Source organism: Taudactylus pleione, unplaced genomic scaffold (genome assembly GCF_031769625.1).
Source record: "Taudactylus pleione unplaced genomic scaffold, aTauple2 ptg001919l, whole genome shotgun sequence".
Lineage (NCBI taxonomy): Eukaryota > Metazoa > Chordata > Amphibia > Anura > Myobatrachidae > Taudactylus > Taudactylus pleione.
The window spans coordinates 414,313-440,289 of record NW_028286316.1 but is presented as its reverse complement, the minus strand read 5'-3'; the positions used below and the strand labels follow the sequence as shown (position 1 = coordinate 440,289).

At 42.6% G+C, this 25,977-nt stretch overlaps 3 protein-coding genes across 3 annotated transcripts in view; 1 reads left to right on the top strand and 2 right to left on the bottom strand.

Annotated features, from left to right (window-relative positions):
* Nucleotides 1-1,725: 1,725 nt before the first annotated feature.
* Nucleotides 1,726-25,977, bottom strand: part of LOC148436185 (uncharacterized) — a 125,289-nt gene continuing 101,037 nt past the window's right edge. Inside the window, 2 exon segments of the mRNA XM_088465237.1 lie at nt 1,726-3,937; nt 5,902-6,166. Coding sequence (XP_088321363.1) covers nt 3,279-3,937; nt 5,902-6,166 — 924 coding nt within the window. The 3' untranslated portion in view covers nt 1,726-3,278.
* LOC148436188 (oocyte zinc finger protein XlCOF29-like) lies at nt 6,083-13,062 on the bottom strand. The gene is made up of 6 exons (XM_088465247.1): nt 12,993-13,062; nt 8,403-8,552; nt 6,896-7,087; nt 6,561-6,639; nt 6,348-6,445; nt 6,083-6,191 (listed from the first exon to the last, which is right to left on the bottom strand). The coding sequence occupies exons 2-6, from the start codon at nt 8,478-8,480 to the stop codon at nt 6,168-6,170; spliced, it is 471 nt and encodes a 156-aa protein (XP_088321373.1). The 5' UTR covers nt 8,481-8,552; nt 12,993-13,062; the 3' UTR covers nt 6,083-6,167.
* LOC148436187 (uncharacterized) lies at nt 13,331-25,413 on the top strand. The gene is made up of 7 exons (XM_088465243.1): nt 13,331-13,418; nt 18,176-18,333; nt 20,407-20,598; nt 20,987-21,065; nt 21,185-21,282; nt 21,435-21,735; nt 22,525-25,413. Exons 2-7 carry the CDS (start codon nt 18,277-18,279, stop codon nt 23,358-23,360), a joined length of 1,563 nt encoding a protein of 520 aa, XP_088321369.1. The 5' UTR covers nt 13,331-13,418; nt 18,176-18,276; the 3' UTR covers nt 23,361-25,413.

Below are 25,977 nucleotides of genomic sequence, written 5' to 3'. Positions count from 1 at the left end.
ATCAAAAGAAACTTCAACAAGGAAGTGAAGGCGCTATTCAGTTAGTAGGAAAAAAATATTAAATTTATTAAAATGAATGGAACTAAAAAACACACACATATTTCACATATAAGAACAATAATACATATTGTACACCTAATATTAATAAATGAATCCGATATATAAAGATTCAATTTAGTACTCAATATTCTAGTGAAAACACTTCAAGTTTTTTATAAATATTTCTGTTCACAAAGACACAATCATTTTTCAATTGCTTATTAAGATGGCTTAAAAATGAGCATGCTTATGATTTGTTATAAAAAAGGAAAAAAAAGACCTTTCTTATACTAAAAATAGTCACTTAGTAACTATGGGCTCATAGTATCCTTTCAGTTATTGATTTGTATATTTCTAGTTGTTATTTCATCATACTGCAATTTATAACACAGATACCATTTAATTTCTGGCAGTTTCCTAGTGATGAATATATAGGAACACAACCCAAACTCCCAGGGGGTTTTTGTAACCAGTTATTTGCACTTCCTGCTGCTGGTTGTTTATACCAGAGCACACAGTCAGTCTGAAGTGAATTTAGGAATGATAATATATACTTCTCTCCTGGGTTTCGGTCATCTGTTTTTAGTCATCCAGCTGTGCAGTCTCCTGTGAATAGTGGCGTCAAATAACGCGTTTCTCCGTCTATTTGTAATATCAGCAGCTTTAATCAGAAATCTGTGTTATAAAGTGCAGTATGATGAAATAACAACTAGAAATATACAAATCAATAACCGGATGAAAGGATACTGAGCCCATGGTTACTAAGTGACTATTTTTAATATAAGAAATGCCTTTTTTTCCTTTTTTATAACAAATCATAAGCATGCTCATTTTTAAGCCAACTTAATAAGCAGTAGAAAAATGATTGTGTCTTTGTGAACAGAAGAATTTATAAAAAACTTCAAGTGTTTTCGCTAAATATTGAGTACTAAATTTAATATTTATATATCGGATTAATTTATTAAAATTAGGTATACAATATGTATTATTATTCTTATATGTGAAATTTGTGTTTTTAGTTCCATTCATTTTAACAAATAGAATATTTTTTTCCTACTGAATAGCGCCTTCACTTCCTTGTTGAAGTTTCTTACGATATCTAATAGAATAATAATGTATTTATCTTCTCTGTGTATGACTGATATACATAAAATGTATCCCCTATATAACAATGACGTGGTCTGTTATTACTGCGAAGAGTGGTGCCGATATCTAATAGAATAATGTATTTTATCTTCTCTGTGTATGACTGATATACATAAAATGTATCCCCTATATAACAACGACGTGGTCTGTTATTACTGCGGAGAGTGGTGCCGACATCTAATAGGATAATAATGTATTTTATCTTCTCTGTGTATGACTGATATACATAAAATGTAGCTCTATATAACAACGACGTGGTCTGTTATTACTGCAGAGAGTGGTGCCGATATCTAAAAAAATAAAGACAATACGATCAGTGTCACCTGAGTGATCTATCCCAGTCTTATATTAATGGCACATGGAGGATTAGGAAAGATTAGATCTGATAGGTGATGTCTGAGGAGTTATATAGCAGCTATACACAGATGGGGGTCATCCTCCAATAAGATATAACATATTATACAAAGAGGAGAGTTATACAGCGCTAGGGAAATTATGTAACAATAAATAATAACATACGGCCTGATAATGATGCATAAATGTATAGTATTTAATATGAACATATAAATGATAAAATTACAGACATAACACATATAGATCATATAAAACACAGGTCACTGGTATTCAGGCAAATTCTGAATACAAATAAGTGGGCACCAATAATAGTAAATAGAGAATCAGATATTAATGGTAACGTCACAAGCTAATAGGTGATGGAAAGAAGTTTGGTGCATCCGGGTAATTGCCAGATAGTTATATTACCAGGTTGCTGCAACAGAAGTCCGTCCAGTCTTTAGCAGGAAAGCTCGCAGTGGGTGATGGCTGGTGGGTGTAATCGCTGGATATCCCAACATTCCTGCTGTCACTCCTGGTCCGGATAAGGAAGGACGCGTTTCATCATGGAATTATACCCACAACCTCTTCAGAAGCGTGTATCATACAGTATAATATGGCTGCCTTATATACCCAAGGAGCATCAAGTGGGGAATCATACTTAGTCATGCCATATGTAAGAATAATAAATATATTACATAGAAGGCAATCATTACCTAATGTATATTCTGCAAATGAGTTTGTAAAAACGATATAAAACGTAAGAACAAAAAGGTCAATTTACCAATTAATGCAGCACAGCAGCCGGTCCCGAGTCCCTGTCATGTGATGTATATAACCGCACATAATCGGAATGGACCAATCATGTCAATCACTGCAGAGTGCCAGAATGAACTAAATAGGGAGTCTGGGTAATCACATTCACCCGGTCATGTGATATAAGCATGCACACACATGACTGGAATGCACCACTCATGGAGATCTTTGTGGAAAAAAACCAGCAAAAGGCTTGGATGATTTGTTCCACCCGGTCACGGGGTAAACTACAATCACATGACTGGTTACAGCAATAACAATGAGCAAGAGTTACCACGGTGAAGATATGCATGTCACTGGGATCTAGGTCACGTTATACACACAACATTATATTTCCCATATTGTATAGTAATGTTGATAATAGTCAAATCTTGCAATATTGTTCACTAGTGAGTCACATGATATGATCACACCCACACACCTAAATACACTAATAAGGACAGACATATATATATATATATATATATATATATATTATACACATATCCATACACCTACACACACATATAAATAAAAAGGTAGAAAATTACATATGTGAAGTCATACAGAGGAGTATAAGAAATATCTAGGTGGTCGATAGGGCCAAGTGAAGGGTTCTTGTCTATCTAGTATAAAAGACCACAGAGGTATCAGGTGACAGTGATGAATTTGATTAGTTTAAACCATCCGGGTTGAGCAAATTCAGTTAGAATATCCAGATCACCTCCTGACGGCATAGATGGCGAAATCTGTCACCGACCTTGGGAGGGTTCATACTAAGTACTATACATTTTTATTGCATCTATATCAAGCCCTATTTAAATTATTTATTGAAGTTTAGGTTTCCCCAGTGCTGTACATCCCTTCTTTTTATATTAATGACACATTCCAATTATCTACAGATAACTTAAAATGTTAAAATACTATGTGACTGGAGTGTTGCTACAACCTTGTTTTGTATCAGCTCATAGAAAAGCTTTTCTCTTGTGTGACTGCTGATGTCTAACAAGAGCTGATTTATGTGAAAAACATTTCCCACACTCAGAGCATGAAAATGGCCTCTCACCTGTGTGTAGTCTTTGATGTATAACAAGACCTGTTTTCCGTGTAAAACATTTCCCACACTCAGAACATGGAAATGGTTTTTCACCTGTGTGACTTCTCTGATGTCTAAAAAGGTCTGACTTAAGTGTAAAACATTTCCCACACTCAGAACATGGAAATGGTTTCTCACCTGTGTGACTTCTCTGATGTGTGATAAGATTTGATTTTCTTGTAAAAAAATTTCCACACTCAGACCATGTAAATGGTTGTTCACCTGTGTGACCTCTCTGATGTGCAAAAAGAAATGTTTTACATGTAAAACATTTCCCGCACTCAGGACATGGAAATATTTTATCAGGTGTATGAGCTGCACTATATGTAACAAACACTGAGGTATCGGGATAAAAGTCCTCGCAATTAGAGGGATCAGATGATATATCTGCACTCTGAGGTTCTGGATGTATATTTAGTGTAATGGGATTATCTCCTGGAGATTCCTGTGTGAAGTTATCTTCTGTTTTAATATCTGTAGACAAGATGAGATGTCCCTCCAAGTCATTCCTGCTTGTGCGTCCATTTGCTGGAAATACAATAAAACTGTATTATTGTTACTCACAGCTCTTTATACAGCGCAGACATACTGAGGAGCTTTTTATATAGCACAGATATACTGATCAGCACTTACAGAGAATATTTAGTCATTCACATGAGGCCATGGCCTAGTGGAGCTTACAAACTATATTCCCGACCATATGTACACATATACACACACTAATGTTAATTTGTATCAGAAGCCAATCAATCTATGACTATGATTTTAAAGGGTTGGAGGAAACACATACAAACTCCAAACATTCCATATTGGTTTGGAATTCATAGATCCAGCCCCAGGGACAGGCAGATGGCACATCACCAATGTATATCTCCCCCCAAATGCAGACTTTGCTGGGTAACGTTCCCTAGCCATCATCACAGAGCAGGAAGCCTCATTAGCCAGTCAAATTGGTGAACCACAATACCCATCTAGACCGCCCTCACACATACAGTACACATCTGAAATTTGTGGGATAATTACCAACAACTGCGTCCACACTACACAAAGTTCTCCAGGTGGATATATATGTAGCAATAGCAGCTTCTAAATGGTCCTCTGGTCATCCTCAAGGAGAGTAGTCCCACCAGAGTCATGTTACTGAATTAGGGTAATGAGTTATTATATAAACGCTGAGAGGGAAGGAGAGCGATAGGACAGAGCAACACAGAATGATGGCAGCACAGAGCGGGGGAGGCAGCAGGACTGGGTAGGGGAATGGTTCAGGGCACAGATGGACAATAGCAGAAAGAGGAAGTAGGGAGAAGGATAGAGCAGGATACAGAGACTGGTCAGCAGATAAAGTGCAAAAGTACAGATCATCCAAGTGCAGAGACTGGAGGAAGCGATTGTGCAATGACGGGAGTGTGGATATAGCTATGTGAGGGTGAGAAGGTCGAGTTTGTGTGACATTTGCATTGTCTAATATAGAGCACATTTGGGCTGGTAACAAACAGTGATATGATGTAAGGGGGAGAGAAGGAGTATAATAGGGGCTGATGGCTCCTGATGTATGAGATACACCAGAGAGTGTGGGGAGGAGACTGGTCACATCTCTGGGCTGGTAACACACAGTGACATGATGTAAGGGGGAGAGCAGGAGTATAATAGGGGCTGATGGCTCCTGACATATGAGATACACCAGAGAGTGTGGGGAGGAGAGTGGTCACATCTCTGGGCTGGTAACACACAGTGACATGATGTGAGGGGGAGAGCAGGAGTATAATAGGGGCTGATGGCTCCTGATGTATGAGGTACACCAGAGAGTGTGGGGAGGAGACTGGTCAGATCTCTGGGCTGGTAGCACACAGTGACATGATGTAAGGGGGAGAGCAGGAGTATAATAAGGGCTGATGGCTCCTGACATATGAGATACACCAGAGAGTGTGGGGAGGAGACTGGTCACATCTCTGGGCTGGTAACACACAATGACATGATGTGAGGGGAGAGCAGGAGTATAATAGGGGCTGATGGCTCCTGATGTATGAGATACACCAGAGAGTGTGAGGAGGAGACTGGTCAGATCTCTGGGCTGGTAACACACAGTGACATGATGTGAGGGGGAGAGCAGGAGTATAATAGGGGCTGATGGTTCCTGATGTATGAGATACACCAGAGAGTGTGGGGAGGAGACTGGTCACATCTCTGGGCTGGCAAAACACAGTGACATGATGTGAGGGTAAGAGCAGGAGTATAATAGGAGCTGATGGCTCCTGATGTATGAGATACACCAGAGTGTGGGGAGTAGACTGGTCAGATCTCTGGGCTGGTAACACACAGTGACATGATGTGAGGGGGGAGAGCAGGAGTATAATAGGGGCTTATGGCTCCTGACTCCACACTGGGCAGATACATTCCTCTCATTAGTTTGTACTGACAGAGGAGAATGTAGCAGTGACTGAGAAAGGAGAATACAGTATGTGACTATTTTCTGTAATGTGTTTATTACTCACCTGTGCTGATATCTGTAGGTATTTCCTCCTCCGTAAACTGCTGATCATCCATAATATACGTTTCTTCTTCCCCCTCTATATTTTCTGCCTTAATATCAGTCACATACGTCTCTTCTTCTCCCTCTATATCTTCTGCCATAATATCAGTCACATACGTCTCTTCTTCTCCCTCTATATCTTCTGCCATAATATCAGTCACACACATCTCATCTTCTGCCTTCATTTCAGTCACATTTGTCCCTTCTTCTCCATCTAGATTACTTATCTTAATATTTAATCAGATCTTCACCCTAATAAAATGAGATTATAAAAAATTTAATAAGGTCTGATGTCATTATTTCAGATTATACAGTATAATATCGGTGTATAAAACAGACACAGCTGCTCTTCAAATTATATAGTGACAGTCACTATAGTATATTGGTAAGACCCTAAACCTCAGCTACCTGATGCTCCGGTGGAATCTTGTGATTCTCCTCTGTACAATCCTGGAAATAAAGAGGACGGGGACATCTCTCTGGTGTATTTCTGTTACTGGGTCCATCTGTAGGAGGCACACAGTGACTGAGTACATTGTATATGATATTATCAGATGATGTGTGTATAGGGGGCCCCCATACCTGCTTTCCCCTGTAAAATAAATTACATTATCCTCTTACCCAGTGATCTGAGGGGCTTATGCTTCTCCATCATCACGTCCTTGTACAGAGCCCTGTGTTCCTCTATATACTCCCCCTCCTGCATGGAGACATAGACCGTGACATCCTGACACCTTATAGGAACCTGACACACACAATGATACAGTCATCACCCAGACACATCCCCTGGTGTTACTGTATAATGTCCCATTCCCAGCAGTCACCTCTCCAGTCATCACCCAGACACATCCCCTGTTGTTACTGTATAATGTCCCATTCCCAGCAGTCACCTCTCCAGTCATCACCCAGACACACCCCCTGGTGTTACTGTATAATGTCCCTTTCCCAGCAGTCACCTCTCCAGTCAGCAGCTGATTGTTCTTGTTGGTGAGTTCTAGGATCTTCTGGTCATTGTCTCTCTCATGTAGCAGTGAGTGAGGTGGAGGCACCGTGATGTGGCTCTGGGTCCTGCTGAGTCCTCCTGACATACGGGGATGGCTGCTGGGTGTCTCAGATTCACCGGATGTCTTCTTCACTGCTGTATAATCCTGTGTATTGGGGGAGTAGGTTATTACTATATATATATATATATATATATATATATATATATATATATGTGATGTTACTGTGACACTCCCAGATCCCTGTTACCTCCACAGTCATAAAAGTATCACTGACACTCCCAGATCACCTCACCTCCCTATTCATGTCCGTGTATTATTACTATATATATAAGCGATGTCACGGTGACACTCCCAAATTCCCTCACCTCCCCAGTCAGGTCCCTGTATTATTACTCTAGATATAAGTGATGTCACTGTGACACTTCCAGATCCCCTCACCTCCCCAGTCATGTCCCTGTATTATTACTATAGATATAAGTGATGTAACTGTGACACTCCCAGACCCTCTGACCTCCCCAGTCATGTCCCTGTATTATTACTATAGATATAAGTGATGTCACTGTGACACTCCCATATCCCCTCACCTCCCCAGTCATGTCCCCTGTATTATTACTATAGATATAAGTGATGTCACTGTGACACTCCCAGATTCCCTCACCTCCCCAGTCATGTCCCTGTATTATTACTATAGATATAAGTGATGTCACTGTGACACTCCCAGATTCCCTCACCTCCCCAGTCATGTCCCTGTATTATTACTCTAGATATAAGTGATGTCACTGTGATACTCCCATATCCCCTCACCTCCCCAGTCATGTCCCTGTATTATTACTATAGATATAAGTGATGTCACTGTGACCCTCTCAGACCCTCTCACCTCCTCAGTCATGTTCCTGTATTATTATTATAGATATAAGTGATGTCACTGTGATACTCCCAGACCCCCTCACCTCCCCAGTCATGTCCCTGTATTATTACTATAGATATAAGTGATGTCACTGTGACCCTCTCAGACCCTCTCAGCTCCTCAGTCATGTTCCTGTATTATTATTATAGATATAAGTGATGCCACTGTGACACTACCAGATCCTCTCACCTCCCCAGTCATGTCCCTGTATTATTACTAAAGATGTATGTGATGTCACTGTGACACCCCCAGATCCCCTCACCTCCCCAGTCATGTCCCTGTATTATTACTATAGATAAGTGATGTCACTGTGACACTCCCAGATCCCCTCACCTCCCCAGTCATGTCCCTGTATTATTACTATAGATATAAGTGATGTCACTGTGACACTCTCAGACCCTCTCACCTCCCCAGTCATGTCCCTGTATTATTACTATAGATATAAGTGATGTCACTGTGACACTCTCAGACCCTCTCACCTCCTCAGTCATGTTCCTGTATTATTATTATAGATATAAGTGATGTCACTGTGACACTACCAGATCCTCTCACCTCCCCAGTTAGGAGGTAAATAATCTCCAGGGTTAGCTGTAAGATCCTCTCAGTATGGTGACTCCGGTCCTTGTCCATCCTCAGTGAATCAGTGAGAATACAGAACGTGTGATGTGTAATAAAGATTCTGGTTCCTCAGAGAAGGACTTTCTAGGAATAAATAGAATAAATATAACAGACATCTCTGAGAACATATGTAACACAGTCAGACAGGTTATGCTGAGTGACTGGTAAATCTTCCCATTCCCCCCAACCATAGAACCATGGTGCGTGTCTGTCAGAGTTTCCTTTGACGCAGCTCCATTAGACTCCTCAGGGACTGTCGCACAGCACTGTACTGCATAAGGTTACACCAATGCTCCTGGCTGGGGTCCTTATTTCTTCAAGACATATATCAAATGCTCTTTGCGCCACTAGAAATAAGTTACAATGGTGTTAGGACATTGGGCTTCATTCAGAGCCGCTCGCTATTTGCGGTCGTTCGTTCCAAAACAAGGGGTGGCTATTCAAATGATCCGTTCGCTCATTGCGGTCTGTTCACGCCTCTAAGTCTGAACGAGCGAACAAAACTTGCGTTTGTAATTTTGAAAAATACGCCCCCTGGCCGCTCGCACCATACGTCATGTTCGCTATTTATGTGATTAATCGAGTACATCGAACAGCGTATGAACTGCTTGCTATTCTTGTGGTTGGTTTTTCCTACCACTATATTGCGAGCAGTTCTGACTATCAAATAACCAAGTGACGTGGTCAATGACGCTGCTGTATTAATTATGCACTCCCTTAAAACGCCCGTTTTGACCTTTAAGCACGCCTGCGTTCTGATTTCCACTCCCCGTTTTCAAGCACCTTCCCGTTACCACCCACATACCTGTCACTCAAAGTAGCAGGCATTCGCTATATAGCGAACAAACGATTTTCGGCCGCACTAACTGGTTCGCGCATGCGTATTACAATCCGTATGCATGCGCAGTTGTGCGAACATCGCTCAGTGCGAACGAGTGGCCGCTTACGAGCGGCTCTGAATCAGGCCCATTGGCCTTTATTTTGCATCTGACATTGTCCTCACATATAGGAGTTAATATTACTCCACTTTTTATCACCTGCCTCACAGACTATTTATTCCTGCCCCTCACCACGCCCCCTGCTGGTCATTGATTGTTTTCCCTGGATTGTAGTCCACGGCCTGACCCTGATCTCCTGTCTACTGGACTTCTGCAAACTGCATCTCTACTGCTGTCTGTGAGTCTGTCTCATCCACTCTGCAGCTTATTACCTTTGCTTGTATCCTGTCTGTATATCTCCATCCCATAATATGTGCAACTAAAGCCAGCTGGGCCTCTGCAAGCTGTCCCTCCTATTGCTGCATGTGAATCTGTCTCATTGATTACAGAGAGCACCATTGTTTTTGTAATTTGTCTGGATTATTTTTGTTTCAATAAACAATTTATATTTCACTATGCTCCTGACTCCACAGCTGTCATTATAAGTATCCAGTTACATAACAATTGTCACACCGGAGGGTTGGATTGGGTTGGATCAGGTGTGGGAGGTTGAAGAGATTTGAGAGATGTGGATGAATTTAGGTGGTGTGAGCCAGGACTTCCTCATGTATAGATGTGAGGAGGTAGAGATACGGCAGTGGATGATGGGCCTGAAGGCGAATACAGGAATAGAATATCTTTATTGAACAGGAGGTTGGATTGGAACTGGACATAAAATACTGAAGGAATGGGCAGACTTGGAATAGGACCAATGATGCTGATTGAGAGCTGGATTGTTTTCAGACTGAGGTTGATGAATTGAAGAACTTGATGGATTTGAATCCAATGTTGATGAATTGATGAACTTGATCAGTTTGGGACCCATTTTGAAGAATCAAAGAACTTAATTGATATGAGTCCGATGTTAATGATTTGAAGAAGGGTAATTTCACGTCAGATTAACCTGGTTTGTCCATCACCCACCTCTGAATTTTACGAAAAATTTTTTAGTTGCCAGATAATGTAAAAAAACTATTTCTGCCAAATATCTCAACTGTCTGACTTTTCCAAAATATATATTTTTCAATTTATTAAACTATTTACTAATGTCTATTTATTTATTCACTTTATTTGAAGTATCACGGGTGTTTATTAAGGACTCACCATGAAATTTGGACCCCATAGGTAACTTTTTCTCTGAATCTAAAAATCCAAACTAATTACTTTATCTGTCTTATGTTTCGAGTTACAGGAATGATTAAAGATTTTGGAACAGAATTAAAAACACAAGGTTAAATCAACATTAGATATCTCAATTTTATTTAGGTGCTTAACAAAGGTATACATTACTACCATAAAAAAAAATCAGCATGGTACTCTGTTTTATAGTGGAGAAAAAAAAAAGTCTAAAATTGACATTTGATTACTGTTGTACCCCATCCATAATTTACACAAGAAACCTTGAAATGTAAAAACTTAAACATAACTGAAGCTGAGTCAACAATAACAATATTTTCCCCTTGTTTGGAACCTGTTGTAATGGTCACGTGTCAGCAGACAGTGTATATTGTCTTCCAGTAATTCCCAAAAAATGGGTATATCTAATGTTGATTTAACCTTTCATTTTTAATTCTGTTCCAAAATCTTGAATTTTTGCTGCAATTCAAAAAGTAAGGCAGATAAAGTAATTTCGTGGTGATTCCTTAATAATCAGCCATGATACTTCAAATAAACTGAATAAATAAGTTGCGATTAGTAATAGTTTAATAAATTGAAAAAGTCAATGTTTCGGAAACTAACAATCAGAAAGCCGAAAAATTTTGCAGAAAGTTCTTTTTACATCCTCTCTTATGAAAAAAAAAATTGTACAAATCTGTGACTGGTGGTGGACAATTAATTTGTTTTGTGGGAACTGATATGGAATGACCCTTTACGAACCCCTCTCCCCTATATAATTAAAATACAACATATCAGTGTGTGCCGGCAGCTGTGTAATTTCCCCTCATACAACACTGTACAGTCCGCTACCCCTATATAATAATACCACATATATAACTGTGTGCTGTATTATTCCCTCTCATATATCACTGAACATTCCTCTCTCCCTTATATAATAATAATACCACATATCAGTGTGTGCTGGGAGCTGTGTTATTCCCCCTCATATATCACTGTACAGTTCCCTCTCCCCTATATATTAATACTACATAGCAATGTGTGCTGCGAGGTGTATTATTCCCCCTCATATATCACTGTAAAAACCCCTCTCCCACATATAATAACATCAGTGTGTGCTGGGAGCTGTGTTGTTTCCCCTCTTATATCACTGTACAGTCCCCTCTCTCCTATATTATAATACCACATATCAGTGTGTGATGGGAGCTGTGCTATCCCTCCTCATATATCACTGTACAGACCCCTATATAATAATAATACCATAAATTAGTGTGTCCTGGGATATGTGTTATTGGCCCACAAATATCACTGTACAATCCCCTCTCTCCTATATGATAATAATACCACATACTTTATCAGTGTGAGCTGGGTTTTTCCTGCCTCATATATCACTGTACAGTCCCCTCTCTCTCCTATATAATAATAATACCACATATCAGTGTGTGCTGGGAGCTGTTATTCCCTCTCATATATCACTGTACGGTCCCCTCTCCCCCCTATATAATAATACCACATATCAATGTGTGCTGGGAGCTGTGTTATTCCCCCTCATATATCACTGTACGGTCCCCTCTCTCTTATATAATAATAATACCACATATCAGTGTGTGCTGGGAGCTGTTATTCCCCCTCATATATCACTGTATGGTGCCCTCTCCCCCCTATATAATAATACCACATATCAGAGTGTGCTGGGAGCTGTGTTATTCCCCCTCATATATCACTGTACGGTCCGCTCTCTCCTATATAATAATAATCCCACATATCAGTGTGTGCTGGGAGCTGTGTTATTCCCCCTCATATATCACTGTACGGTCCCCTCTCCCCTATATAATAATACCAGATATCAGTGTGTGCTGGGAGCTGTGTTATTCCCCCTCATATATCACTGTACGGTCCCCTCTCCCCTATATGATAAAAATACCACATATCAGTGTGTGCTGGGAGCTGTGTTATTCCCTCTCATATATCACTGTACGGTCCCCTCCCCCCTATATAATAATACCACATATCAGTGTGTGCTGGGAGCTGTGTTATTCCCTCTCATAGATCACTGTACGGTCCCCTCCCCCCTATATAATACCACATATCAGTGTGTGCTGGGAGCTGTGCTATTCCCCCTAATAGATCACTGTACGGGCCCCTCTCCCCATATAATAATACCACATATCAGTGTGTGCTGGGAGCTGTGATATTCCCCCTCATATTTCACTGTACAGTCCCCTCCCCTATATAATAATACCACATATCAGTGTGTGCTGGGAGCTGTGATATTCCCCCTCATATATCACTGTACAGTCCCCTCTCCCCTATATAATAATAATACCACATATCAGTGTGTGCTGGGAGCTGTGTTATTCCCCCTCATATATCACTGTACGATCCCCTCCCCCCTATATAATAATAATATAATATATACAGGACACGTTACCTAGCTCCGGCTGTCAGGAATGTCTTTGACAAAATGGCAGCTAAAGCCCCTGTGGCTACGCCCCGTCTGCTCTGTGACTGGGAGACTATAAGAATATGGCCGCCGGTCACCGTACATGAGGACACCGTTAGACTGTATATTCGTTACTCTAGTGATGAAGCTGTGAGCGGCAGGTGCAGGTGGCTGCTAGTTACAGGACATCCTTCCTACTTTATGCCGCCTGATTGGCTACTCGCTGCTGCCAATCACCGCACTGAGGGAAAGAGAGGAGGGCGGTCACTATGATTAAGAGGGGCGGGGCAGACAGTAGCCATAGCTACACGGAGATTAGAAGGACGGAGCGTGGTTGGGGCGTTTCTTCTATGTTCTATAACAGCAACTTCCGGGTGAGATGGAGAGAACGGACATCGCGGTGTCTGGTGACAGGTAACGATGTTTACTATTGTTATTCCTGTTGTACAGGGGGTGCAGACTGTGGTGCCTCATTATACCGGTAGATCAGTCTATAGTGCTGTGTTATTGTCATACAGGTAGATTAGCTTCCAGTGTTACATATAATACAGATGAAGCAGACCCAATTACAATAATACAGGTGGAGCAGTCGGTGGTGCTGCTGTATCATCATGCAGGTGCTGCAGACAGTGTTATTTTTAATGCAGGTGGAGCAGACCCTGGTGTTACATATCATACATGGGGAGCAGACACTAGTGTCACACACAATACAGGTGGAGCAGACCCAGTGTTCCATAATATACAGGTGGAGCAGACACTAGTGTTACATATGATACAGGTGGAGGAGACACTGGTGTTAGATATAACAAGGGGAGAGCAGACCCTGTTACTACATATGATACAGGGGGAGCAGAACCCAGTGTTACATATACAGATGGAGCAGACCATGGTGTTACTATAATACAGCTGGAGCAGTCACTGCTCGGTAGGTAACAGACTATAGAGAAAGGGAGGTGTCCGGTGCACTCAGGCCCCCCCATACAGACCGTAGCAGCTGTAGCTGGCGGTCAGTACCCTCTGTAGGTGGTTATTAGTGTTACATATAATACAGGTGGAGCAGCCCCTGGTGTTACTATAATATAGCTGGAGCAGTCACTGCTCGGTGGGTAACAGATTATAGAGAAAGGGAGGTGTCCGGTGCAGTCAGAACCCCCCCATACAGAACGTATCGGCTGTAGCTGGCGGTCAGTACCCTCAGTAGGTGGTTATTAGTGTTACATATAATACAGGTGGAGCAGCCCCTGGTGTTACTATAATATAGCTGGAGCAGTCACTGCTCGGTGGGTAACATTATAGAGAAAGGGAGGTGTCCGGTGCAGTCAGACCCCCCCCCCCCCCCCATACAGAACGTATCGGCTGTAGCTGACGGTCAGTACTCTCAGTAGGTAGTTATTAGTGTTACATATAATACAGGTGGAGCAGACCCTGGTGTTACATATAATACAGGTGGAGCAGACCCTGGTGTTACATATAATACAGGTGGAGCAGACCCTGGTGTTACATATAATACAGGTGGAGCAGACCCTGGTGTTACATATAATACAGCTGGAGCAGTCACTGCTCGGTGGGTAACAGACTATAGAGAAAGGGAGGTGTCCGGAGCACTCAGCAGACCCCCCCCCCCCCATACAGAACGTATCGGCTGTAGCTGGCGGTCAGTACCCTCAGTAGGTGGTTATTATTGTTACATATAATACAGGTGGAGCAGACCCTGGTGTTACATATAATACAGGTGGAGCAGACCCTGGTGTTACATATAATACAGATGGAGCAGTCACTGCTAGGTGGGTAACAGACTATAGATAAAGTGAGGTGTCCGGTGCACTCAGACCCCCCATACAGAACGTATCAGCTGTAGCTGGTGGTCAGTACCCTCAGTAGGTGGTTATTAGTGTTACATATAATACAGGTGGAGCAGACCCTGGTGTTACATATAATACAGCTGGAGCAGACCCTGGTGTTACATATACAGATGGAGCAGTCACTGCTCGGTGGGTAACAGACTATAGAGAAAGTGAGGTGTCCGGAGCACTTAGACCCCCCATACAGAACGTATCAGCTGTAGCTGGTGGTCAGTACCCTCAGTATGTGGTATTAGTGTTACATATAATACAGGTGGAGCATACCCTGGTGTTACATATAATACAGGTGGAGCAGACCCTGGTGTTACATATAACACAGCTGGAGCAGTCACTGCTCGGTGGGTAACAGACTATAGAAAAAGGGAGGTGTCCGGAGCACTCAGACCCCCCATACAGAACGTATCCGCTGTAGCTGGCGGTCAGTACCCTCAGTAGGTGGTTATTAGTGTTACATATAATACAGGTGGAGTAGACCCTGGTGTTACATATAATACAGCTGGAGCAGTCACTGCTTGGTGGGTAACAGACTATAGAGAATGGGAGGTGTCCGGTGCACTCAGACCCCCCATACAGAACGTAGCAGCTGTAGCTGGCGGTCAGTACCCTCAGTAGGTGGTTATTAGTGTGGAAGTGACAGAATAAACAGAGAGACACCATAGTGTACACCGGGTGCTGTATAAGATGCACAGACGTCCTCTGTAATAGGCCCTGCTGAGTCCTCACCTGTCTGAGGCTTTCTTAGCTTTCTTTTTATTCCTCTAATTATCACCAACCTGCATGGAGCTCCCTCTGCTCCCAGCACTTTCTCTATTACTACCCTGTGTGTAGGGACCAGTGTTTCCCCGTGCCAGTCCTCAGGGAACTATAAAACAGGGCATGTTTTCCAGATCTCCTCACAAAATCACCAGTGAGATAATTATCACCACCTCTGGATCATTTAGATTGTGTCAGTCAGTAATGAAGGCACTAGTAAGGAGATATAGAAAACATGCCCTGTTAGGAATCCCTGGTGACTGGAGATGAGAAACACTGTTCTAGATCTTCAGTGCGAAAGGGATTATCCTCCAATAAATGCTTCAGCCTCTTCCCTATGCTACATACACATGGCTGGCAGGATTGTCACACATGTAACGTACATCCTGGTAGGCTAACTGTGTAATCCAGCATGACCAGGCATGCTGGGACTTATGGTCCCACTACAGCTGCGGATCCACATACTGTATAACACTGCTGACACTCAGTAATTATTACAGATGTGGGAGCAGAGAAAATAAGATGGGTGATTGTACAGAAGTCGCCCAGATATTAGGAGACAGAGGAATAGGGCAGTAGTGGGGGAAAGAGGCTGTGCTGGGAGATGTGGTGCGCTATCGGAGGGTGTATAATGGGGAGGGGGAGCATAGAAGTAGGGTAAGATGATGGGGGCAGAGACTTTATCCTACGTTACTGGGGAGAAGACCTGAGGGTGGAATGAGGGGGAAAAGGTGGGTGGTCTGTGAGGGATCTGGCCTGGGGAAATATCTTATCATATGGTGTTGTGTACTTGTGTATATTATACTATGTGTAGTAATCACTGGTTATCAGGTGTGTGACCTGTGTATAGTGATCAGTGTGATATCAGTGTGACCTGTGTATAGTGATCAGTGTGTATTAGGTGTGTGACCTGTGTATAGTGATCAGTGTGTATCAGGTGTGGGATATCAGTGTGACCTGTGTATAGCGATCAGTGTGTATCAGGTGTGTGATATCAGTGTGACCTGTGTATAGCGATCAGTGTGTATCAGGTGTGTGATATCAGTGTGACCTGTGTATAGTGATCAGTGTGTATCATGTGTGTGATATCAGTTTGACCTGTGTATAGTGCTCAGTGTGTATCAGGTGTGTGCTATCAGTATAACCTGTGTATAGTGATCAGTGTGTATCAGGTGTGTGACCTGTGTATAGTGATCAGTGTGTATCAGGTATGTGATATCAGTGTGACCTGTGTATAGTGATCAGGTGTGTGATATCAGTGTGACCTGTGTATAGTGATCATTGTGTATCAGGTGTGTGACCTGTGTATAGTGATCAGTGTGTATCAGGTATGTGATATCAGTGTGACCTGTGTATAGTGATCAGGTGTGTGATATCAGTGTGACCTGTGTATAGTGATCATTGTGTATCAGGTGTGTGACCTGTATATAGTGCTCAGTGTGTATCAGGTGTGGGATATCAGTGTGACCTGTGTATAGTGATCAGTGTGTATCAGGTGTGGGATATCAGTGTGACCTGTGTATAGCGATCAGTGTGTATCAGGTGTGTGATATCAGTGTGACCTGTGTATAGTGATCAGTGTGTATCATGTGTGTGATATCAGTTTGACCTGTGTATAGTGCTCAGTGTGTATCAGGTGTGTGATATCAGTATGACCTGTGTATAGTGATCAGTGTGTATCAGGTGTGTGACCTGTGTATAGTGATCAGTGTGTATCAGGTATGTGATATCAGTGTGACCTGTGTATAGTGATCAGGTGTGTGATATCAGTGTGACCTGTGTATAGTGATCATTGTGTATCAGGTGTGTGACCTGTGTATAGTGATCAGTGTGTATCAGGTGTGTGATATCAGTGTGACCTGTGTATATCAGGTGTGTGATATCAGTTTGACCTGTGTATAGTGATCAGAGGGCCTGATTCAGACCCGGTCGCAAGCGCTGAGCGCTTGCAACCGGGTCGAAGGTGGCCCAGAGCGCATGCGCACGACGGAGCTGGCTCTGTCGAGCACATGCGCATAACAGAGCCGGCTCTGTCGTGCGCATGCGCGAGACCCGGGCACTCTGTCGCTTCGGGGCTCGCAAAAAAAGGGGGCGAGCTGTCGATGTTGAGTCACAGCTCGCCCACTTTGGTGGGCGGGCCAGGGGGGTGGCTGCCCAAACGGAGGCGTTCCCATGAGAACGCCTGTCGTTTGGGGGTGGCCCCACTGACATCACGAGTGATGTCAGTGGAGAGATTCCGGCTCTGTTAGAGCCGAAATCTCTCTGGGGATTGCGGCCACGAGACCCTACCACAAGGGTCTCGTAGGAAGCCCGATGGTCGCGATGGTCTTGACCATCAACCTGGCCACTCGCTATATCTGTGGGTGGTCACCCACAGCCTGGCCGCACAAAAAAAAAAACGCCCTGATTCAGAGCGAGCGCTCTTTCAGAGCGTCCGACTCTGAATCAGGGCCAGTGTGTGACATGGCTCTGGAAAGAGGAGGGCTTATTAGTTAATCTGTGTTTCCTGAATTAATATGTTACATGTACTCTGATATTTATTATATGTACTTTTAGACACATGAGGAACACTAGAATCTTTACTAGAAGTCACGTAAGGGTGAAACCTGTCCTGTATAAATAACTGATCACTGAGGATTTACGTGGACAAAAGTCACATGACTGAGAGGATACTAAATCTCACCCTGGAGATCATCTACCTGCTGACTGGGGAGGTGAGGGGATCTGGGAGTGTCACAGTGACATCACTTATATCTATAGTAATAATACAGGGACATGACTGGGGAGGTGTTGGATTCTGGGAATGTCACAGTGACATCATTTATATATATATAGTAATGATACAGGGACATGACTGGGGAGGTGAGGGGATCTGGGAGTGTCACAGTGACATCACTTATATCATTAGTAATAATACAGGGACATGACTGGGGAGGTGAGGGGATCTGGGAGTGTCACAGTGACCACCTATATCTATAGTAATAATACAGGGACATGACTGGGGAGGTGATGGGATCTGGGGGTGTCACAGTGACATCACATATCTATAGTAATAATACAGGGACATGACTGGGGAGGTGATGGGATCTGGGGGTGTCACAGTGACATCACATATCTATAGTAATAATACAGGGACATGACTGGGGAGGTGAAGGGATCTGGGGGTGTCACAGTGACCACCTATATCTATAGTTCCCACTATGGCCCTAACTGTGAAGTTTGTATATTCTCCTTGTGCTTGCGTGGGTTTCCTCCGGGTACTCCGGTTTCCTCCCACACTCCAAAAATATACTGGTAGGTTAATTGGCTCCCCACACAATTGACCATGGTGTGTATGTGTGCGAGCATGTGGTAGAATATAGATTGTGAGCTCCACTGGGACAGGGACAGATGTGCATGTTAAGATATTCTCTGTAAAGCGCTGCGGAATATGTGTGCGCTATATAAATAACTGGTAATAATAATGGTAATAATAATACTAATTTAGGGACATGACTGGGGAGATGAGGAGATCTGGGAGTGTCACAGTGACATCACATATATCTATAGTAATAATACAGGGACATGACTGGGGAGGTGAGAGGATCTGGGAGTGTGACAGTGACATCACTTATATCTATAGTAATAATACAGGGACATGACTGGGGAGGTGAGGGGATCTGGGAGTGTGACAGTGACATCACTTATATCTATAGTAATAATACAGGGACATGACTGGGGAGATGAGGAGATCTGGGAGTGTCACAGTGACATCACATATATCTATAGTAATAATACAGGGACATGACTGGGGAGGTGAGAGGATCTGGGAGCGTCACAGTGACATCACTTATATCTATAGTAATAATACAGGGACATGACTGGGGAGGTGAGGGGATCTGGGAGCGTCACACTGACATCACTTATATCTAAAGTAATAATACAGGGACATGACTGGGGAGGTGAGGGGATCTGGGAGTGTCACAGTGACATCACTTATATCTATAGTAATAATACAGGGACATGACTGGGGAGGTGAGAGGATCTGGGAGTGTCACAGTGATGTCACTTATATCTATAGTAATAATACAGGGACATGACTGGGGAGGTGAGAGGATCTGGGAGCGTCACAGTGACATCACTTATATCTATAGTAATAATACAGGGACATGACTGGGGAGATGAGGAGATCTGGGAGTGTCACAGTGACATCACTTATATCTATAGTAATAATACAGGGACATGACTGGGGAGGTGAGGGGATCTGGGAGTGTGACAGTGACATCACTTATATCTATAGTAATAATACAGGGACATGACTGGGGAGATGAGGAGATCTGGGAGTGTCACAGTGACATCACTTATATCTATAGTAATAATACAGGGACATGACTGGGGAGATGAGGAGATCTGGGAGTGTCACAGTGACATCACTTATATCTATAGTAATAATACAGGGACATGATTGGGGAGATGAGGAGATCTGGGAGTGTCACAGTGACATCACTTATACCTATAGTAATAACTGAGCAGCAGGGAGCCGATCTCAGATATAGTATTAGTCCCACAGTCCTCACTAGAGTTTGGACTTAGTACATTGTTCACAGTATGTTGTTGTCACTGACCCAAAGATGTCGGAGCTGCAGGATATACTATATACTCTTCATTTTCCTGTATATAGGAGATTGTTACAAGACAAGTATTTGTAAAATAGAGTTTTTTGTATATTATGTAAAATGAACACCTGACTAAACAGTCTCATTTAAATGGAGTTTAAGTGACCTTTCCATGTTTCCCCCAATACACAGGGTTATACAGTACTAAAGAAGACATCCAATGAGCATGAGACACCCAGCAGCCAACCCCGTGTGTCAGGAGGACTGAGCAGGACCCAGAGTCCCATCACGGTGCCTCCACTTCACTCACTGATACATGAGAGACACAATGACCAGAAGATCCTGGAACTCACCAACAACATCATTCAGCTGCTGACTAGAGAGGTGACTGCTGGGAATGGGACATTATACAGTAACACCAGGGGATGTGTCTGGGTGATGACTGGAGAGGTGACTGCTGGGAATGGGACATTATACAGTAACACCAGGGGATGTGTCTGGGTGATGACTGGAGAGGTGACTGCTGGGAAAGGGACATTATACAGTAACACCAGGAGATGTGTCTGGGTTATGACTGGAGAGATGACTGCTGGGAATGGGAAATTATACAGTAACACCGGGGGACGTGTCTGGGTGATGACTGGAGAGGTGACTGCTGGGAATGAGACATTATACAGTAACACCAGGGGATGTGTCTGGGTGATGACTGTATCATTGTGTGTGTCAGGTTCCTATAAGGTGTCAGGAAGTCACTGTCTATGTCTCCATGCAGGAGGGGGTGTATCTAGTGGAACACAATGGTCTGTATAAGGACGTGAAGATGGAGAATCACCGGTCCCTCGCATCACTGGGTAAGAGGAGACTGTCATTTATTGTACAGGGGAGAGCAGGTATGGGGGTCCCCTATATACACACATCACCTGATATTCACATATATACAATGTAATCAGTCACTGTGTGTCTCCTACAGATGGACCAAGTAACAGAAATACCCCAGAGAGATGTCCCCGTCCTCTTTATTCACAGGATTGTACAGAGGAGAATCACAGGACCCCACAGGAGCATCAGGTAGATGGGATTTAGGGTCTCACCAATATACCACAGTGACTGTCACTATATTATGTGTAGAGAAGCTGTGTGTGTCTTATGCACGGATATTATACTGTCTAATCTCAATTAATGAAATCAAACATTAAAAAAACAAATACATTTTTGTTTAGGGTGCAGCTCAAGCTAATAAGGTTGAAGATATAGAGAGAGAAGAAGAGACATATGTGACTGATAATAAGGCAGAAGACATAGAGGAAGAAGTAAAGACGTATGTGACTGATTTGAAGGCAGAAGATATAGTGGGAGAAGAAGAGACGTATGTGACTGATATGAAGGCAGAAGAAACCGAGGGAGAAAAAGAGACGTATGTGACTGATAATAAAGCAGAAGATATAGAGGGAGAAACAGAGACGTTTGTGTGGGGCAATCAGCAGTTTAAGACGGAGGAAATCCCTAAAGATATCAGCACATGTGAGTAATAAACACTTATTACAGAATAGTCACATTCTCCTTGTTCAGTTTCTTATCTTACACCCTCCTCTGTCAGTACAAACTAATGAAGTAAATGTATCTGCCCCGTGGGGGATTTGGGAGCCATCAGCCCCTATGATACTACTGCTCTCCCCCTCACATCATGGCACTGTGTGTTACCAGCCCAGAGAGCTGACCAGTCTCCTCCCCACACTCTCTGGTGTATCGCACATACTAAGATGGAGATCACAGTAGAATGCAGCTATTATGACCTGTGTGTGATATATAATGTATAGATCATGCCTGCGCTCTGTTACACATACTTAGATGGAGATACTGAGAGTGTGAGGACACAGCAGGATGCAGCTAGTATGTCCTTTGTGTGATATAATGTATAGACCATGCCTGCACTCTGTTACACATAGTGAGATGGAGATGTGGAGAGTGGGAGGACACAGCAGGATGCAGCTAGTATGACCTGTGTGTGTTATATAATGTATAGACCATGCCTGCTCTCTGTTACATATGCCGAGATGGAGATTTGTCTTTTTTACGGACTACTCCCCGGCCAGTGTTACTCCTACACCTAAACCGCCTCTTGACAATCATCAGCAAATACTTGATGAAGTCACTGAATGTATGGAGATGTTGGGGTACAGACGGGCATATTTTATTAGAGTTACACAGTATGGGGATGTAGGGGTACAACTGGCCACGTCTTGTTATAGTTACACAGTATAGTATAGTTCTGCAGGGGTACTAATTCCCATATAATTATTCTGTTCCCAGCAGATGGACACAGCCGCAGGAATAACTCGGGGAGACGTCTCATATTATCTCCAGATTGTGACCTAGACAATAATAACTTCTCACAGGACTCTCCAAGAGAAAGCCCCTTTTCTCCTAGTATACATCCAACATCTCATAGTGCAGATATATCATCTGATCCTTCTAACCGTGAAGATAATCCTAGTTGCGTTACAAATAGTTCAGATCACACAAGTGTTAAACAATTTTCATGTTCTGAATGTGGGAAAGGTTTTACAAAGCAGATCAGTCTTTCTAAACATCAGAAGAGAGTACACGCAACTGAAAGGCCTTTTCTGTGTTCTGAGTGCGGGAAATGTTTTATAATGAGAGGAGATCTTACTAGACATACAAAGATTCACAAAAGTGAGAGACCGTATTCATGTTCTGAGTGTGGGAAATATTTTATAGATAAATCAAATCTTGTTACACATCAGAGACGTCACACAGGTGCGAAACCATTCCCATGTCCTGAGTGTGGTAAATGTTTTACACAGAAATCAGATCTTGTTAAACATCAGAGACGTCACACAGGTGAGAAACCAATTCCATGTTCTGAGTGTGGAAAATGTTTTATACAGAAATCACATCTTGTTATACATCAGAGATATCACACAGGTGAGAAACCATTTCCATGTCCTGAGTGTGGGAAATGTTTTACACAGAAATCAGATCTTGTTACACATAAGAGAGGACACACAGGTGATCAGCAGTTTTCATGTTCTCAGTGTGGGAAATGTTTTACTAAGAAGAAGAGTCTTTCTATGCATCAGAAGAGAGTTCCCGCAGCTGGAAGGCCATTTCCGTGTTGTGAGTGATGGTAATGTTTTATAATGAGAGGTGCTCTTACTAGACAAACAAAGATTCACACAGGTGAGAGACCATTTCCATGTTCAGAGTGTGGGAAATGTTTACAATGAAATAGAAATTGCAGCGATATTTGCAGTACTGTAATATCATTGGGAATGAGCAGAACAAGCATAAATATAATATTACACTAGATTGTTGTCCCTGCTTGATGAAGGATAAATGACATTTACATTATCACACTATGGGCCTGATTCAGCAGCAGAAGCAAATGTAGCTGCAGTCTCTTACAGATCGCAGGTGCTAATACGTGCTAATGCCGAGGCACAGCCGCCATAACCACGCCCACGGCTGCCTTCTCATTGTACAATGTCGCACTTCCGTGTAATCATCGGTACCATCGGCGCATATCAAGTAGTCACGCAGCATTTATATCAGGTCTGACCAGCCGCAAACACTGCAGCTCTCCTGACACGCAGAGAGGTCTCATGCTACAGCTGCCATCACTATAGCTAATTTATACATGCCCATGACATGGCGATCACACGGACAGACACGTCTGCAGTTTTCTGTCCACCCCCCTGTTCCCTCTGTGCGTCCGTATTTGCAATGTGATCGCTGTGTGTGCGCAGTGTGACTTATATGTAGGCGTGATGGCAAATATTCGCTCTATCTGTGTAACTATCGTCATCATGTGTCCACGGGTGACTCAGCTCCTATATACTAATATATTACACTTTATTATATATCCACACGGATGTTACCAACATAGAGCTCCAACAGGTTCCTCATGTAATGGCTTTCAGTTTCCTTATTCTATCAGATCAGAGGTTCCCAAACTCCTCTTATTACAGGACGTGTATTAAGGATATCCATGCTTGAGCACAGTTGGCTTATTTAGTGCCTCAGTCAGTTTGAATTAACCATTTGGACTCAAGCATGGATATCCTTACACCCTTGACTGTATGGCGTAGTTTGGAAGCTCTGGATTAGATTATTATTGTGCTATTAGCCTATTTGTGTAATAACAAGACCACATGATGTAATATAGGGACATAACTAATCTGTCATCATGGCCATTTACAGATTGTCCTTAGTATGTCCTGCACTGTCACCTCCCACAGTGGTGACACCACCAGTAATGTGCAGAGTCAGGAGATGGAGATTATTTGGTAGTGAGGAAATCACAGAAAGGACAATACAAGCTTTGTTATACACCTACAAATATATGAGATAAAGAGTTTGGAAACAAGCAAGAAAACCAAACGCTGCACGAACCTGTCTGACGTCCATGTGGGGTAACAGCTACATGTGGCGCTTGTTTGTTAGTGTTTACCACATTGTTTGACCTGAGTGTTTTTGTACATTGTGAGTAAAGCTGGAATAGTGACCAGTTGTCCTCTCGGTGGTGCACATGTTTTGTGATGGCCTAGGTGTAAGATCTAGTGATTTGCTGTAAGACGTGATTTAGTGGAAACACTGATATTACCAGAGATCTCACAAGGAAGTATAGAGGTTTCTGCATGGAGGGTGAGCTGTGTCTCACGGGCTGGTCACACTAGGCCACAGCTGGCAGGAGAATGTTATATATACATGGGGACAGCTATACTTTGCAGCAACTATATATACATGGGAAATATAACAACACATAAGATGTTTAATAAAATGCATCACGTATAATTGAGATGCAATATCACTGATATAAGTGGAATTTCAGTAGCAGCTCAGAGAGAAGCGATTATCTACCGCGTCAGGGAGAAACTAGATACATTGTATCAAAACAAATGGACACAGTCTGTCGAGTAAATAAGATACCTAGTAACAACTATACACACTGAGCCCAATACAGAGAGCCAGATATATCTCCATGCAAATGTATAACACTGGCCCAATACAGAGAGCCAGATATATCTCCATGCAAATGAATAACACTGAGCCCAATACAGAGAGCCAGATATATCTTCATGCAAATGTATAACACTGAGCCCAATACAGAGAGCCAGAGATATCTCCATGCAAATGTATAACACTGAGCCCAATACAGAGAGCCAGAGATATCTCCATGCAAATGTATAACACTGAGCCCAATACAGAGAGCCAGAGATATATCCATGCAAATGTATAACACTGAGCCCAATACAGAGAGCCAGAGTTATCTCCATGCAAATGTATAACACTGAGCTCAATACAGAGAGCCAGAGAGATCTCCATGCAAATGTATAACACTGAGCTCAATACAGAGAGCCAGAGATATCTCCATGCAAATGTATAACACTGAGCTCAATACAGAGAGCCAGAGATATCTCCATGCAAATGTATAACACTGAGCCCAATACAGAGAGCCAGATATATCTCCATGCAAATGTATAACACTGAGCCCAATACAGAGAGCCAGAGATATCTCCATGCAAATGTATAACACTGAGCCCAATACAGAGAGCCAGAGATATCTCCATGCAAATGTATAACACTGAGCCCAATACAGAGAGCCAGAGATATCTCCATGCAAATGTATAACACTGAGCCCAATACAGAGAGCCAGAGATATCTCCATGCAAATGTATAACACTGAGCCCAATACAGAGAGCCAGAGATATCTCCATGCAAATGTATAACACTGAGCCCAAT

What these genes read in the sequence shown, in the direction of transcription:
- LOC148436188 (XM_088465247.1), bottom strand. Translation starts at nt 8,480, where the DNA reads ATGGACAAGGACCGGAGTCACCATACTGAGAGGATCTTACAGCTAACC. An exon ending in ATCAGCTGCTGACTGGAGAG is followed by an intron (nt 6,640 to 6,895) that starts GTGACTGCTGGG and finishes GTCTCCATGCAG; the next exon opens with GAGGGGGAGTATATAGAGGA. An exon ending in AGATTCCACCGGAGCATCAG is followed by an intron (nt 6,192 to 6,347) that starts GTAGCTGAGGTT and finishes TCATTTTATTAG; the next exon opens with GGTGAAGATCTGATTAAATA.
- LOC148436187 (XM_088465243.1), top strand. Translation starts at nt 18,277, where the DNA reads ATGACTGAGAGGATACTAAATCTCACCCTGGAGATCATCTACCTGCTG. An exon ending in GGACCCCACAGGAGCATCAG is followed by an intron (nt 21,283 to 21,434) that starts GTAGATGGGATT and finishes ATTTTTGTTTAG; the next exon opens with GGTGCAGCTCAAGCTAATAA. An exon ending in CCCTAAAGATATCAGCACAT is followed by an intron (nt 21,736 to 22,524) that starts GTGAGTAATAAA and finishes TTCTGTTCCCAG; the next exon opens with CAGATGGACACAGCCGCAGG.